This window comes from Natrix helvetica, assembly GCF_964273705.1.
Source record: "Natrix helvetica genome assembly, chromosome: 12".
NCBI lineage: Eukaryota > Metazoa > Chordata > Lepidosauria > Squamata > Natricidae > Natrix > Natrix helvetica.
The window spans coordinates 12,621,687-12,639,541 of NC_138556.1; the positions used below are offsets into that span (position 1 = coordinate 12,621,687).

At 41.7% G+C, this 17,855-nt stretch overlaps 1 protein-coding gene across 1 annotated transcript in view; it reads right to left on the reverse strand.

Annotated features, from left to right (window-relative positions):
- EFL1 (elongation factor like GTPase 1) overlaps positions 1-17,855 on the reverse strand; it is a 55,780-nt gene that overhangs the window by 37,079 nt on the left and 846 nt on the right. The window contains exons 2-14 of the mRNA XM_081965237.1: positions 16,702-16,806; positions 16,125-16,192; positions 15,701-15,785; positions 15,080-15,213; positions 14,254-14,391; positions 13,747-13,955; positions 11,773-11,896; positions 10,153-10,229; positions 9,694-9,830; positions 8,846-8,968; positions 8,195-8,294; positions 3,030-3,175; positions 430-608 (exon numbers count right to left, since the gene is read on the reverse strand). Of these exons, the coding sequence (XP_081821363.1) occupies positions 430-608; positions 3,030-3,175; positions 8,195-8,294; positions 8,846-8,968; positions 9,694-9,830; positions 10,153-10,229; positions 11,773-11,896; positions 13,747-13,955; positions 14,254-14,391; positions 15,080-15,213; positions 15,701-15,785; positions 16,125-16,192; positions 16,702-16,792 (1,611 nt within the window). The 5' untranslated portion in view covers positions 16,793-16,806. The remainder of the gene's footprint in view (positions 1-429; positions 609-3,029; positions 3,176-8,194; positions 8,295-8,845; positions 8,969-9,693; positions 9,831-10,152; positions 10,230-11,772; positions 11,897-13,746; positions 13,956-14,253; positions 14,392-15,079; positions 15,214-15,700; positions 15,786-16,124; positions 16,193-16,701; positions 16,807-17,855) is intronic.

The window sequence follows — 17,855 nt, forward strand, 5'->3', positions numbered from 1 at the left end:
CCGTTTTTTGTGAAAACGGGCCCATTTCCCCCGCCAAAGGCATGAATAGCCTTTAGGGGGCTTGAAGAGTGCTCCTGGGGGGTGCCCCCCCAAAAAAATGAGCAAAAAAAGGTCTGTTTTTCATCAAACAAATTGCATGCATAGCCTTTAGGAGGCTTATAGAATACTCCTAGAGGCAGGGGGGCAAAATTGAGCAAAAAAGGCCCATTTTCCCCTCATTCCTGCCCTCCCCAGCCCCCAGGAGCTCTCTGGAAGCCTCCTAAAGGCTCTGCATGGCCATTTTGGTGAAGGGCCGGGGCTTCAGGAGGCAAAGAAAATGCTGTATTTGGTGTATAAGACGCACCCAGATTTTCAGCCTCTTTTTGAGGGAAAAAGGTGGGTCTTATACTCCGAAAAATATGGTATATACATAATATTTCAGCAGCTTACCTTGTGCAGTGACTCTGCGGGATCGTATTTTGGTCCAAGGACAAAGAGCTTCTGCCCCTTTTTCACAACACCGCTGAACACCCTCGCAAAAGCAACGAAAGCTTCCTTGGCTTCAAGCTCCCCTCTCTCCGTAGCCACGATATTGGTCTCCGATTGAATAGTGGGCAGCTGGTTATCCCCTGATGGGAGGAATAATATTCCATGTTGGAAATTGGAAAAGTGACACTGTTGTGTATGTCGGTGAATGGCTGTCGGAAATATGGCATATATGTGTTTGGAAAAAGGCAATGTTCCCCATTAATTGGAAGATGCAGCTTTGTCTGTTATTATGGCAGAAATTTCGTGACAATACTAACTTGTTTATACCGCGGTTCTCCGAAAATAAGACAGGGTCTTATTTTCTTTTGATCTCCCCCCGAAACAAGCACTGGGCCTTATTTTCAGGGAGGTCTTATTATTTTTGAGGTGCAGGAGGCCCCTTAACCTCGGCCCATGGATCAGCGTTGCTGGGCCTACTGCTCCTTTTGCGGCCGCCATGAAGAGAAGGGGCGTGGTAGCTAGGGTTTGCAGTAGCGGCCTTCATGAGGCCGTTCCGCGTGGATGGCAGGTGCATACAGGGCGTGTGAGGCATGTTCACCCCTTCCCCCTCCCCCAGGAAATTGCAGGGACCGGCTGTGCATGCGTTTAAATATTTTCAGGGAGGGCTTATTTTGGGGGGAGGGCTTATTTTAGTGCATGCGCTCAAAAGCCCAATTAGGCTTATTATTCAGGGAGGTCTTATTTTCAGGGAAATGGGGTATTACAGTAGTGAGTTCACTGATAAATTAGTAACAACTTGTAAGTATAAAATAAATACGTATAAAATTGGTTCCCCCCTCTTCTTGGTTATTGATTTTTAAATTGTTATGCTTTTTAGTAAGATTAAATATTGTTTAATCAGATTTTTCCCCCCAGGAATTTTTATTAGAATATTTTCATTTTTAATTAAAAATAAAAATATTATAATAAAAATTTCTGGGGGGAAAAATCTGATTTTAGCTTGTGTAGTTCATCCACAACTGGATGGACATTGCAACAATATATTTCTACAATTTCCAAGGCATCCGGATCAATAAAGAGAAGCAAATTTGGTACAGGACCAGTTACGTCCTGGTGCCTCCATCACACGATAATATGAAGCCAACTAGATTTCTCTTTCCTCCTGGGTGCTGCAAATGAATTTGACAGTGTTCGCTCACAAGGGAGGTTCAACAAGAGGAACAAAACTATGAAAATTTATTGGCAAGCGCCATGGAACCATCTGCTCTGTAAAACAAAAGAGGCTTATTTCTCACCACCACTTCAAAGGGCCGCTGGAGAGGCAACAGGCTCCCCAAATTTACTTCTAGCAGCAAATCTGCCGTGCGCCAGATTTGGCTGTTGACACGCTATCACGATGGATTCATATATGCTGCAATGTTCCCAAAGCCAGTTGCATTACAGCGAGAGCTTAGGACTAGCGGGGAACTGCTGCCAGCAGCCTTTAAGACACTGTTTGGCAGTTTCCAGATGTGTGGACTTAAAAATCCAACGCAGCGGTTCATATCTACTGCCAGAGTGACCTCTACTGTTACCATTTATCTCCTAGATCAGAGGTGCCAAACTCAAGGCCCATGGGCCAAATCCGACCCGCTGGGTGTTTAAATCTGGCCCGTGGGGCGACCATGGAAAGATCAAAGGACTGGCCCGTGGTGCTCCTGCGAGCGAAAATGGAGCACGAGCTCCGTTTTTGCTGGCAGAGGGTTGCAGGAGGCCATCACAGCTGAAAATGGAGCTCGCGAGAACCGCGGGCAGCCCCCCCTCCCCCCGAGTTCTGTTTTTGCTAGCAGAGGGTGGCAGGAAGCCGTCGCAGCTGAAAACGGAGCTCGGGAGCCCGTTTTTGCTGGCAGAGTGCTCGGGCCACCACAGGTGCCCCCGACACAGATGACGTTGAGCTGGCCACACCCACCCTGGACATATCCATACACCACCACCACCACCCCCCGAGGTGAAACACAACCCTGATGTGGCCCTCAATGAAATCGAGTTTGATACTCCTGTCCTAGATCAGGGGTCAGCAACCCGCGGCTCTGGAGCCGCATGTGGCTCTTTCGTCCCTCTGCTGTGGCTCCGTCGCCAGTCAGCGCCACAATTGTGAGAGGAGCTTCCGGTTGGGGGCGGGGGGAGCACAGCGCTCCAGGAGGAGACTCTATTGCAAGAGGTGGGTTTTCTGGTCAGCTCCACAATTGATAGGGCTTTCAGTTAGGACAGGTAGAGGAAAAAGGATGCCGCACTAGGAGGAGACTCTATGGTGAGGGAACAGGACTTCCGGTTGGTTCCAGAATTGAACGGGGGGCTCCGGTTAGGACCTTTGTGGCTCTTTTGAGTGTTTAAGGTTGTCGACCCCTGTCCTAGACCAAGAGTGGGGGACAAGGGCCCTTTTCTGACCTGTGGACTTCAACTCCCAGAATTCTTGATCCAACATGGCTGGCTCAGGAACTCTGGGAATTGAAGTCCACGAGTCATAAAGGGCTCCCCACCTCTGTCCCAGATGAACAATTTAATCCTGATCTTTCTCTTACCACGATTCTCTCCTGCTTCTGCAGTTGGCTCCATCAAACTTCCTCCAATTCCCTCAGATGCCGACTCTTGAGCAGCCACTAATTTTTCAGCACGCCGCTGCCTCGCCCGCTCACGTCTTTCCGCTATCTCTTCTTGCGACAAAGGCCTGTGTGCCATTTGGGGAGAATAATGAGAGTTTTGAAAGTTTACTTTAGCTTCCTAATTGCAGATCTGCACGCTGGCAAGGACAGTTTGAGAAACAAAATTATTAGAGTGGCCCACTGATAATAACTTTAATAAAGCTATTGGGTCAACCACTATAGATGCTAACTTACATCAGTTCTTACAGTCACTACTATTGATTCAGAAAATCGGACCATTCTGTCTAGCAGCCAGCATGTAACAAATAGATGAAAACTAAAATCACTATTTTAAAAATATTTTTAATTCAGCAATCGCAAAGAATTTTGTTCTTCCCTTACATCAGTCATACATTAAATCAAGACCCACCTATTCCAAGTAGCTGGCCTGGCTTAAATATGATTTAACTATATCGCTCCTGACGGGTTTTTTATTTGGGTAATTTAATTTTAGTCATTTATTTAGGGGTTTTTAAACTTTGTGATTTTAATTGTTTTTATTCACCAGCCTACCTCCTCCTTGTACACGTCTTGGTATACGTCTTTGTTATATGTATGTCGTGTCTAGATATGTATTTCATATGTTTTTATTGTACGCCGCCCCGAGTCCTTCGGGAGAGGGTGCGGCTAAGAAATAAATATTTATTATTATTATTATTATTATTATTATTATTATTATTATTATTATTATTATTATTATTATTATTATTATTATTATTACTTTGGAATGTCGAACCTCTCTGGAAGGGAGACATTATTACAAAAAAAGGAATCTAAGGACTAGACAGGGAAGTCAAAAGATTATGAGAATTAGCCTGCACAAATTTAACATTTTCAGGCCCGGTGATTCAAAAGAGACGATGACGATAAATATATACATCCTTCATAAGATTGATAATCAAAAGTATCAAATCAAATATCTGTAAGTGTGTTCCCCGAAAATAAGACAGGGTCTTATTTTCGCTTGACACACAAAATAAGCACTTCGCCTTATTTTCGGGGAGGTCATTATTTTTGAGGTGCAAGAGGCAGTGAGCATGGTCACCTCTTGGCTGCTGCTGTGTTGCAATATTTTCAGGGAGGGCTTATTATTTTTGAGGTGCAAGAGGCGGAGAGCATGCTCACCTCTTGGCTGCTGCTGTGTTTCAATATTTTGGGGGCGGGCTTATTTTGGGGGGGAGGGCTTATTTCAGCGCATGCGCTCAAAATCCCGATTGGGCTTATTATCCGGGGAGGTCTTATTTTCGGGGAAAACAGGGTAGTATACTTTGTTAGTAACATTAAAATTAGTAGATGACCTGTAAATAGGAATAATAACCGTAATAAAGTGTCGATAATGGATTTGGCAATAGCAAGGGATAATAAAAGGGAAGAGAAAGGAGAGGGTCACAAAGTATGAAAATTGAAGCTGAAACATTACAGTATAGCATCAACCAGGTATGAATGTTCTAGTGGTTATTGGTGCCCAGTGCCGAAATGCCATCCAATACCGAAATGCCATCCATTCTAAGTGCCATCCAAGACATACCGAAATGTCTTGGATGGCACTTAGAAAATCTGTGCATTGGCCAAATTTCAATCTGTCAATTATAAAACACATACAATGCGCTTGTATCTGCATATATACATTATGATGCCTTAGGTCCATGATGGCGAATCAGGCACATACTACAACATGTGGTGGTTGTGCCAAAAAACAAAAGAATATTGGCAGAAAATCCAAAAGTGGCTGATAGAGCTAACCGAAGAGGAAATAGAATTCACACCGGAACTATTTCTTTGGGGAATTATAAATAATAAATATAACAAGGGAGTAATTTACTTAACAATACATATTATTACAGCAGCAAGAATGGTCTTTGCCCAAAACTGGAAAAAACAAGGGAAACTCTACAAGGGGAAATAATTAGGAAAATTCTGACTTGTGCTGAAATGGATAAATTGACATGGGTATGGAAGAATAAAGACGAATCAGAATATTATAAGATCTGGGATAAATTTTATCGATGGTTGGAACAAAAAAAGGAAAGACCCAAAATTAGCAATGGCTAAGATTCATAGAATGGAGACGAGAATTATGTATGAAACGATAATAGTGAAAATGTATAAGATAAACCCAAAGCAACACGGCTGGAAATACGATATTTCTATATTGGTAAATGCGGAATAGATAAAATGTTAAAAAGCAGATTGGTTACAGTGTATAACTTTATATATTAGCATGGATGGCATAGATTTCACCAGGATGGTTACACAGGGTCGAATGTTTTAATTTGTGTTCAATAAAAAACTTTAAAAGAAAAAAAGAAAATCTGTGCATTGGCAAAATTTCCACCTGTCAATTATAAAACACATACAATGTGCTTGTATCTGCATATATACATTATGGTGCCTTAGGTCTGTGATGGCGAGCCTATGGCATGCGTGCCAGAGGTGGCACAGAAGAGCCCTCTCTGTGGGTACGCGCACCGTCGCCCCAGCTCAGCCGGCTGGTCGTCAAGTTTCCAAGGTGCGCATGCACGCCGGCCAGCCGGTCATCAGGTTTTAGGCGCTCTGGCGCATGCGAACTGACAGCTGTGACTTCACGTTGCTGTGCAACGATAATAATATATCAATATTAGTAGCTGGTGAGGAAATACCAAGCTGTTATTAAAACAGCAGTTATTAAAGCCATTATTTTACATGCTAGAGTTGCCTTAATGGAAACAATTTAAAACTTCTCGCAAAATGTGATAAATTCCAATAAAACTTTCACAGCGTAAAATGATTTAAAGTGGTGCTTACAGTTGCGATATTAACTGTTTCGAAGGCCGTTTTTTTTTTTTTTTTATCACACTCCGGCTGGAGCCTACTTAAGAGGAAACGCTTCAGCTTTATGAACTGACAAATTGCTTGCAGGAGAGAAGTCCTTGAAATGCATTCCCGGTTTTAAAGATGTAAATTCCATTTGAATACCTGAGATGCTTGACACTGATTTGTTTGAAAAGGCACCTAAGTAGGAGGATTGATCGAAATTCCGATTGTGTTCGTTTGAACGGATAAAACAGCACACGGCATGCTGATCTCAGTGGATGAGACCAGGATTCAGGATGAATCCTTTATAAAGAAGCAAGCAAAGAGTTTTATAATGGGAGTTTTATAGGTGGGAGGAAGAGAAGAGATAGATTATGGAAATGCTTAAAAAAACCAGCAGGCGTGAAGAGTGCGCTAAACTGAAATATTGAAAGAAAAAGAGCTTACAGCATTACTGAATTCTTATTCCGCGTAATGTCATGGCCTTATTTCATTGTGCATCGCTGAACATGACATAGACTAACTGGGCTTACATGAAGGCAGGTAGTCCTCGACATACAAGAGTTTGTTTAGTGACCCTTCAAATTTAAATCGGCCCTGAAAAATGTGACTTAGGGTTGCTTTTCACTTCTCTTTTGACCCTTACAGCATCCCCATGATCATGTGATCAAAATTTAGGTGCTTGGCAACTGATTCATACTTATGACGGTGTCCAGGGATCATGTGATCAGCAAAATCAACAGGGAAGCCAGGTTCACTTAACAACCGTGATGCTACCTTAACAACTGCAGGGATGCACTTAACAGCTGCGGCAAGGAAGATCGTAAAATAGAGCAAAACCCGCTGTCTCGCTTAGCAACGGAAACCTGGGGCTCACTTGTGGTTGTAGCTTGAGGATTACTTGCATTAGGGTAATTATGAAGTCGGGGATGGGTGAATGGAAGCCCTGGAGCTTCATTTGGCCCAATTCCTTCTTTTGAGTCTTAAGCATCTTCTCTCAAGCAAATTGAGAGGTAACATTTCCCACTGTTTTGAGGGCAGGAAAATTGTGTTATAAATCCCTTTTTGTTGTTGTTAGTTGCAAAGTCATGACCAACCCATGGACAACATTCTTCCATGCGTTCCTGTCCTCTACCATCCTCTGGAGTCCATTTAAGCTCATGCCGACTGCTTCCGTAACTCCATCCAGCCACCTCATTCTCTGTCGTCCCCTTCTTCTTTTGCCCTCAATCTTTCCCAGCATAAGGCTCTTCTCCAGTCAGTCCTTCCTTCTCACTTTAAGTGATTCCCAAGTCTTTGGAAGGATCAGAAAAGCAGCACCTCTCTTATTTTCTGCCTCAAGACTTTAATTGTCCTTATTTTAGCTAGAGATATAGGTACAAAGTCATATTCAAACTGATGATTCAAGTGTGGAAGTTTAAAACCACGAAGGCATTGAAATAAAACTCTTACTTTGGTGGCACAACTTAATTAATTAATCTCCACAAATCATCTGCACCCACAAGAATATATGGCCAGAAAGGTACTTGATTTGATACCACAAAACTCCACCTTTATTCATAAAAACACAACAGTCCCACATCCTACTTCTAATTTTCCAAACTGAAAGAGAAAGTTGGGCACTTTGGAAAGTTTCAAGAGTCACTTAATCCACAGTTGATTGCCACCATCTAGTGGTCAAAATTCTCTGTGTCCTCTAGTCAGAAACGATTGCAGCCTTTTATTACATCTTTTTAAATGTTTTAACTTCTTTAAAAACTCACTCCGTTTCGAACCACCGACCTTTTTGATTGACAAGTTCAGCATCTTAGCCACTGAGCCACCCTTCTGGTGTAGGTGCATTAATTCAGCAATTCTTCTTTGTAAGTCACAGTTTATGATTTATATGGATAAGTAAATCCGGTCAACTACATTAAGAAAACCAAGGCTCTCTTAACTATCTAAACATTAGAATCTAAAAGACCGGTTATGTAGACAAACCATCTGAATGTGTTATACGGTTTGATATGTTACCTAGCTTTCATTATATGATAAAACATTAGTCCTTAATTCATAGACAAATGTTACAAGTGTGACATATTGCAAGAGTCTGTGCTATATTTACTACCCAGCTTAAAAATAACTGCTTGGCTTGTCAGATAAGGAAACATAAGCTCAGCCACATCTCAAAGAAAAACAATTTACACTGAAAATTACGGTTTAGCAACTACTCCCACTGGAGCAGACAGAGGTGAAATGGGAGTTGTCCTCACCTTGGTTTGTTCTGCGGTAATGTCTTAGTGTCAACTGCAAACATTTTGGATATAAACACGACGACAGGGGCGGTTTCTTCACTGCTGCATTTCATAAACGCTAAGCAAACGTGAAACAAAATAGTTATATTTCTTTCTAAGGTCTGAACGAAAAGAGTCTCTGGTTTTATATGTAGATGCCAATTCTTTAATAAATCCAAATGAAGGTTATAGTTTGTTTAGTTTACTTTATTGTCACTGCACCTTGTATAATGACATTAAACGCCATCTTCAGTGTGGATTATACACAAAAAAATAAAACAAAAACACACATCCTTCACATTCTATGCAATTGAATTGAAAACCCCTGATATTGCATTAATATTGCACTATACAGTAGAATTCAAGATAGTTACTGTCCTGGGACAGAAGCTGTTTTTCAGCCTATTTGTCCTTGTTTTTATTATCCTGTACCGTCTGCCAGATGGTAATAGTTCAAAAAACGGTGCCCAGGATGAGATGGATCTTTAAGAATGTTTTGAGCTTTCTATGTTAAATGGCAGAATAGTGCAGTTAGGGATACTAATTATCCTTTAACAAGACTATTTTTTTATTTTATTGCTATCCAAGCTGCCTCCTTTACTTCCTTTCAGCTTGCTAGTGCGTACTCACCCTCTTTTAGATCTTGCGTTTCTTGTGGCAGGGAATCAAACGTTTTGGCTCCAATGCACAGTAGCTTTTCCACTCTCTCAGCGGGGATTTCAAGAGGACTAGGCAGTTTATCACAAACCATGGCTAATCAGTGCGTTAAGAATACACAGGGATGCAATCTGAGATTTCAGCGACAGTGAAAAGGAAGAAGAGCAGGTTCTGCAGGTAGCGGAAATTTTGAGTAGTTCAGAGAACCAGCAAATACCACCTCTGGCTGGCCCCAGAGTGGGGTGGCAATGGAGATTGCAGGCATCCTTCCCCTGCCACGGCCACAGAACCGGTAGTAAAAAAAAAACCTGAATTTCACCACTGAAGAAGGCGATGTGGACTATTCAGTAAGAGCAAGCCTCTCTATAAGAATCTTTTTTCAAAGTTCATACTTATCCATCAAATCCTAACATAATTCAGAACTGAACAGCTCTGCAGAATCACCCGGGAATAAATATATAAAAATGTTTTGTTTTTGTTTGGACTGTATTCTGACTCCTTTTATTGGTTCCCCCCCCCCCCCCCCCATGATTCAAACATTTATAAGAAACCACGGGTATCTTCTAAGTATAAAATCAATCACGTAAGTAATCTTACTATACTTCTAGAAAGGAATTTGAAAGATACGAAAAAGGCCAGGAATGACTTAAGTGATTTAAGGCAAATGAGCAATGGCTGGTTACGCCAATCCACTACTAATTTGTTTTTTTGAAGAGTTACCGTAAATGAATGCTTATTAAAATCAAAATCAAAAGGTAAAACGAAAGAGAGGCAATACAGTACCAGTTTGCTGTGTAAACAGTATTTTTCTTAAAGGATACAGAGAACTGCGTCTGATACTGGTAGCCACTGACTACAAATGGCATTGATCTGAACTTTTGGGTCCGTGTGGCGTAATTCACGAGCGGCAATTTGTAGTCCTAGAGAGGAGATTATTTTCTCTATTCTCTCTTTGTCTCTGTGCAGGGGGAGCGGGGGGGGGGGAGAAAAGACACAAGATATTTACTTCCCACTGAACCTAGGAAGAAAAACAAAAGGGAACTTCTAAATTCACTAGCCTGTTACACTTATTAATGTGACACTGGAGATGCTAGATCAACCCACTAACCAGGGCCTCATCTTAATTATATATATATATTTTCAGATGGAAATAGCCGAAGGTACCAAACCAACATATTTACGGACAATCAGTAACAAAATTCACCTGTCTCTTGAATGATGCAGAGTAGGCATAGAATACTTCCAACCAAGAAAATGCTGTTCAAGGATTTATCTCTTACCTCTTGGTCACTGCCTCGTAGAGACTCCATATATTTTCCAGCACTAGTTGCACAAACAGAGGCTTTTTCCCTTTCAGCTAGAAAATGAATGCCAGGTTAGACAAAACACACAAAGCAGCCTTTATAATACACCAGGAATTATACTGCCATATATCATACTAGCTGATAACCCAGCTGGTGTCCGGGGATTTATTTATAGGAGGGAAATGTCCCGACCAAATGTAATTTCTAATGTTGGATTTTCCCCCTTACCAGAGAAAGCCCACTTGTGGAGTACCGTGAAGCTGCTACCATGACAATTCCATAGCGCTGTACAGTAGAGTAGAAGCCATTTTAAGGCACAACAGGCTGTATCGTAACAGAACACACACCCCAAGGGGCTTTAGGGGTGTCTTACTCCCACAATATTTTTCTCCAGTGGGTATTCGAACTGCCAAACGGCAGGGAACTGGCAGTCAGCAGAAGGAGCCGTGGCTCTTATGTACATCAGGGGTCCCCAACCACCAGCCCACAACTGGGCCTTGGCCTATTCGAAACTGTGAGGGATGGGCAAGGGCGCACGTGCATGAAGCTCCACTCGCGTGAGCGGAGGGCACTTGAGCAGAGGCGGCTTGTGCTCATGTGCAAAGCTCCACTTGCACAAGAAAAGGGTGCTTGTGGGGGAGGCTCCATTCGTGCGAATGGAACACTCTCTGCTCGTGGGTGGAGATTTGTGCTCCATTCGCACGAGCAGAAGGCATGCACGCACGCCACTCTCACCAATGGAGCAGTGTGCATATGTGTGCGCCTGCCACTCACAGCTCCCCCCCCCCCCCCATGTCGGACCAGACCACCAAGGTGCAAAGATTGGGGACTGCTGATCTACTTGAATTTTACACATGTAGATAAAACCCACCCGCTAGTCCCATTCCTCTGTTAAATATGTGTCATTCACTAAGCCTTTATGGGGGGACAAATAACTTGCAGAGGGCTTCCCCCTTATGACTATAACCTGTGTCCCCTCCATACAAAATGTGGGACCTACAACGAGCTGGACAGAACGTCCAGTTTTGCTAAGTTACGGCAATAAAACATTATAGTTGGATTTTATGCATGACACAAAAATGAGATGGTAAAGTGAGAGACTGGACTGAGCAACATCAGATATAGAAGGATCAGATTTAAAGTATTTCTCCATTTGAAAATCACCCTGAAAGGAGTGGGGAGGGGGAAGTCAGACGTAAAGAGGGGTAAAGCTTTGATTTATGCTGCTGAAGGTATTTCTCCTGATACCAGCAATTAAATATCTGGTGCTGCAGTTTCTCGTAGTGCTATTAATTAATCCAGGTGGCTCAGTGGCTAAGACACTGTTAATTGATCAGAAAGGTCGGCAGGTCAGCGGTTCAAATCCCTAGTATAGGTCTCCTGCGTGAGCAGGGGGTTGGACTAGATGACCGCCAAGTTCCCTTCCAACTCTGTTACTGTTAAACAGTTGCTGCTCACCCTTGCATTGAATATGGAGGTGCTTCTGAATGGCAAAATTACTCAGGCAAGAAAGGGGCAATGTTGCCCGCACCATTTTGCTCCCCAAAAAGCGAGAAGAGGAGTCCCGTTTCACCCCTGCGATGCCCACATTCTTACCTGATCCACTTTCATGATCCTCTTAGCTTTCATATTTAAATAATAATCTCCCCAGAGAGTCTTCAGCAAGACCGATGGTTTGATTCCCATCTTCTGGCTGTACAGTTTAGCAAAATGTTCAATCCTGGGAAACAAAACACGAAAGAAGCCACGGGAGAAAACCATTTAAATAAAGGGTCTTCATAATAAGGCAGGTGTCTCCACCTGCATAGTAATCAGCCGTACGCTTCTTCTCTAAGGGGATTGGAGAATAGCTTACAGCTACTTTATGGAGAACTCACCTAATGCCAAGTGTGTAAGTATACACTCTCAACAGATACTTTATTGAAAGGGTATATATTAGCATGCATGCCACAAACTCTTGCCCTACTTCATACATGCACATTTGACGGGTGTTGTCTATTGTCTAGATGTGCATACAGGGCTGGCGATAAGTCGACAATACAGATACTCATGAGCTCAGCCCTTCTAGCTCTCATGGCCACATTGTTCTGACCGAGGCTTCCCAAAAGAGCATGAAGCAAACTCCTTGTCCCGAGAGCTTGCCAGGCCAATATCTGCAGAATTTGGCAAAGAGTCTCGGAGAGTCCCGAACAAATGAAGCGAACTAATTGTCTCCTGCAAACTCCACTCCCCTTTCGCTCCTCTTTTATGTCCTCTTGGAGGGGCCATTCATCATCCACCTGTGGCCTTACTCCCAAGTCGACCCCTGTTCTTTGGCTGTTCCATTCGTCTGGCAACTGTGCACATTCTCACACTGGGAACAAGCTCCAGCTGTTCCTCTGCCTCACTGATGTCTGACTCTGAAGGCAGCTGATAACTGTCAGACGGCCCTGGCCCCCTCTCTGCCTCCGACACAGAGCCCTCATCACAGCCTCCCCCAGACTCCAGGACTGGACCATGTTCCTCCCCAACCTCCTCACTGTCCTAATCTGCTCCCAGCTCTACTGGCCGCTGGCAGGTGACAAGACACATTCTCCTTCAATCTCTATTTAACTTCTACCTCCTCCTGGCTCCAGGTCCAAGGCTAATCTAGGTGTTATCTATGACTATGTATTGTGTATTATTTGCATCTCATTGGTTGTTATCACACACTTTCAGTCCAGGCTATCTCTTTATAGACTTAGAATAACTTTTATTGTCACTTTGAATGTACACTAATCGGCATACATTAAAATGAGATTTCATGGCATACAACTCTCAAAGGGTCAGCCAATTTCAATATACACTATATAAACATGATGAAGTAAATAAATACAAAAGTATGCATATACCCACATATATTATATGACACTGTCAGGGTGCGCATAGTGTGACTACTATTTCAAGACAGCCCAGGAGCAAAATACAGTACACAGAGGTTTGTCTATTAAACAGTGGCTTATATACTATACATATATGCATGTGTACCTATACATACATATATGTGTCAAGCAAATACTAGGCAATCAATTAATCTTCTACTGTACACGAAGCACTACAATGAGATAGATACACGAGGAGAGAGATGCACAAGGAGAGAGAGACGCCCTCACATGGCCTCCCTTATATATACAGCTTCTTAAAGTGGCAGTAACTCTGCTGACCCATCCTCATGCCATCATCTGGTTTACAGCCTTATAGCAGCTGGTCAGCTATTAAATCATCATTACCCTGACAGACACAGAGAAACAACACAGTCTAGTTCAGATGCATACATGTACATGGCAAGAAAAACGAATCTTGCAAGTTTACTAGACTGATGGCACAGAGAGCAAAGCTGTTACAGAATCGGGTAGTCCTGCTAGAAATACTCCGAAACTTCCTCCCAGAGGGGAGCAACAGAAACAGACTGTGAAGTGGGGGGGGGAGGGTCTCTAATAATGCTTATATGGGTTTTAACTGTTTCATTTATTCTTTTTTGTGATTGTTGTAAGCCATCTCCCAGAATGGCAGACTAGATGAAATCGAATAAATCCCACTGTATAAACTCACCCAAAGCCCCAGCCGTCAATTGCGCTGGCGAAGACTACGTTTCCCTGATCAGGTGAAAAATAAAGGTGCGAATCATCTGTGAACTCCAAGCCTGTACTCCAGTCATAAACCTGGTTAGTAGGGTCAAAATTCAGCTGAACGTCCATGTCTTTCTCGGCTCTTTTTTCAAGGATTTGGGAGGTGAAGAGTGTAGCAGTGATTGCATTAACCTAGAAACAAAAAAAGAAAAAAAACCCTCTTATCATTTAATTTATGTATGACATTCGGGCTTTATGGCCCTGGAGGCAGTTTAAGAACCTTAGCATAAAGGATGCATTAAAATACCAGAAAGATAGGAATTAAAGGTGTTATACAAGCACTGGAGATCAACCCTGACTGCTCTTTAGAAGGCCAGGACTAGAAGACCTCCAGGGCCCCTCCCAGTTGTATTCTGATTGATTGATTAATATGTACTGGAAATACAGCTTTTTTCCCATTTCCCAATACTGAGGCAGGGACCTCTCTTACCTGTTCCAAGATGTTCTTAAGGTGAGAATATGCTTCCTGAGGGGTAAATTTGAGTTCCAAGATGAGACGATCTATTTTATTGATCACCAGGACCGGACGGATGTTTTCCAGCCAAGCTTGACGTAACACTGCATGGGTCTTAAAGACAAAACGTGTTTCACAGGAGGTTGTGAAGGTTGTGGTACACAAATAGGGATTTGTGACAGTTTGGGCATGAGGCTGAAAGTTGCTTTGAAATGAGCGTGGGCATATATGTCACTTCTCAGTGCCTCTTTTCTGGAGTTCACACAGCAGCTGTGCCATGCCAGGAAAGTACATAATTTGAGTTAAGGAGGTGTCAACTGGATATTATAATAGGCTGAGAGAGGGCACTGGCTCCTTAACCTTATGGGTTAAGTGTTTCTTAACCCAGACACCTATTTTTCTGTGACGTCATGGCTACTGAGTCAGCTTAGTCAAAGGTGTAGCATCTTGAAAGAGATGCCAACGGTTGCAGCCACGTTTGTTCTAAGCCTTCACTTTCAACTATGGAATACTACAGATCTCTACAAACAAAACTCATCTTACAAACAATAACCATCTAACGACCAATGCACCATTCTGTTATTTTCTCTCACAGAATTACTTTATTACAAAGACACACACACACGATAGTAACCAAGTGAAGTAAAAACTAAAACCAGGTTGAGTAAGGAAATCTGTGCTTTTCAGCTTAGCATACCTGGACCGAGATAACCTGCCTTCATTTGTGGTGTTAAAATCTTAACAGACCACTCTTACTCATGTTTTATTATTTGTTAGTGAAAACCATCTTGTTTCCCAATACCTGTGGGCAGACTCCTTCCACAGCATCTACTACAATGATACAACCATCACAAAGTCTGACAGCTGTGGACACTTCTGAAGAGAAATCCACATGGCCAGGGGAGTCTATTAGATTGATGAGGTGTTCCTGATTATCTAGAATCAAAGAAAAAAAGAGAGTTATAATTCAAGTATTTTGGAAGTGAAGCCGGAAAGCAAATGAACTACATTTAAACAGATGAATGTGTCTGCTCAGGTATTTTTTTTCTTCTATCAGATAGTACATTAGAAAATTTGTTTGCAGTCAGTAGTTTCCCGTTACTGCTGGGTAATCAACAATAGTTTGTTAGTGGCTTTAATTAAATATATATTCTCTGTGCTTGTACAGACTGCATTTTCGTATTTCAGTGCAACCTTTAAACTTTCACCCAGATCTTTATTCTTCACTGCTCATCCTTTTAAGAATTGGTCTGTAGTTTTAAACAATAACAGATCATGATTTCATATGAACAAATCATATAATAAGTAACATAGTAGGAAATAACTACCAATTAAATTTAGCCCAATTTCAGGTAGACTATTTTATGATCATGTGACATTTTATGGTTCAAATGCCCACAGAGAATGTGCTTAGCTATTTTACCTTTCACAAAGAGCAATGAAATCGCACTTGACTTCATCGTGATACCTCGGATCTGCTCATCTTCTCGGCTATCCAAATATCGCAGCTGTAGGAATGGAAATCACAGGACATGTGTTTTCCTACACATTCTATACGTTTTCGTGACAAAACATTTAAAATACCCTGTTTCCCCGAAAATAAGATCTCCCCAGATAATAAGCCCAATCGGGCTTTTCAGCACATGCGTTAAAATAAGCCCTCCCCGTAAAATATTGCTACACAGCAGCGGCCATGAAGTGACCACGCTCGCCGCCTCCTGCACCTCAAAAATAATAAGACCTCCCCGAAAATAAGGCCAAGCGCTTATTTCTGGGGTCAAAAGAAAATAAGACCCTGTCTTATTTTCAGGGAAACACAGTAAGAGATTGAATAGATCTCAAAGCACCTTTCCTGCCAATCTTCTAGATATTATTCCATTGCTAGAAATGAGACAATCAGCTAAAGTTGTTTTTCCTAGAAAGAGAAATAAAGAAAAAGACTAATCAATTTCCACAAATATAATTATAGTGCAGTTTGTTTGCTGACAACTCAGCAAGAAAAGAATAACTTTTTTTTTTGCCGACAAACTCAGAAAAAATACTTTTTTTTTTTTTGCAGAATCATAGTTGAAATGAGGTTTTCTTTTTTAGCCCAGAAAGTCCAATATTTTGCTCAGTGAAGGAGTTAAAGTGAAAGCATCCTCCAAAAGGAAAGGTAGTACTGCCACTGCAGCCTACTTGAAAATATGTAGCAAAGAACACAAAAACGAAAATCAAAAAAACTTCATCCATGTGGCAATTTGTTACTTTTATGCCTGGCTTCCTCTGAAACGGTACACTAGTTGTTCTCTAGAGACACAAAGTCCATGTAACACCAGAAAATTATACAATCGAAACAAATACCGCTTGTCGAAACAAATTAACTTAAATATACACATAACGCACAAATAGTTTATTCTTTAGAGTGGATGCTATTTCTCTTACCATGGTCTACATGAGCCAGTATACAAATATTCCTGATGCAGGCAGTGTTTTGCTGAAGTCCAGAGGTTTTATTTGAACTAGCAAGAACCATGGTTTGAGGTTTCACTGTAAGGAAAAGTATTTCATATTGAAAAAAGGAAGATGCAAACTAAAAAAAAAAAAAAACACCACCTCTTCAGAGGTTGAAGTTAAGAATCAAGATGAGCTAGTTCTTAGCTTTCCAAATAGGTAAGGAATGTATATGACAAATGAATATGGTTTTGCCCTGTAGCAGTTAAGCTAAAATCAAAAATCACACAATGTATATTCATCTTTTGTGATTAACAAAAGCAACCAAAACTTCAAATGCCGAATACTACAACCACTGACACTTTTATTTCATGTTTTCTATACATATGTATTTAAAGTTGCATAATAATAAAGACTTTCTACTATTTACTTAGAATCTGCTTCTGGAATCTCTCTGCTCCAATTCTTTTCAACTCTTTTTCAAAAAACAAGGCAAATGCAGAAAGCAAACTATACATTCCTTCAACATGAAAGGCATACCTCGTTTTTAAAGCCAAACTAATTAATTACTGCTCTGATTGTCATTCCTTTATTAAAAGCCTCCCCTTACACCAAATTACTCATTTCATTAGCAGGGTTGATATAAACAAGAAAAACTAGACTGTAATGTCACATGAGGTTACAAAATATATACTATTAAAGGATAAATGACCCCTTAAAAGGGGAGAGAAACCAGAGTTGCTTTCCCATGCTTTGTATCATCAGACCCAGCCACTACGGTCAATATTCAGAATTACTTTGGATTAAATTATACAAAGTTATGGCATCAGACTGCATGGAGTCTATTGGGAACCTAATCAATTCAGATCAATCAATCGCTATCATATGTCACTTTGGGAGGGCTCCTTTGGAGCCAGCATACAGAGAAACACGGAACAGGTAATCCTCAACTGATACCCATTCAGTTAGTGGCCGTTCAAAGTTATAACGACATACAAAAAAAGTGACTTATGACCGGATTTCACATGACCGTTGGAGCATATGGTCACGTGACGTAAATTTAGATGCTTGGCAACTGACTCATATTTACGACGGTGGCAGTGTCCTGGGATCACATGATCCGCTTTTCCGACCTGCCGACAAGC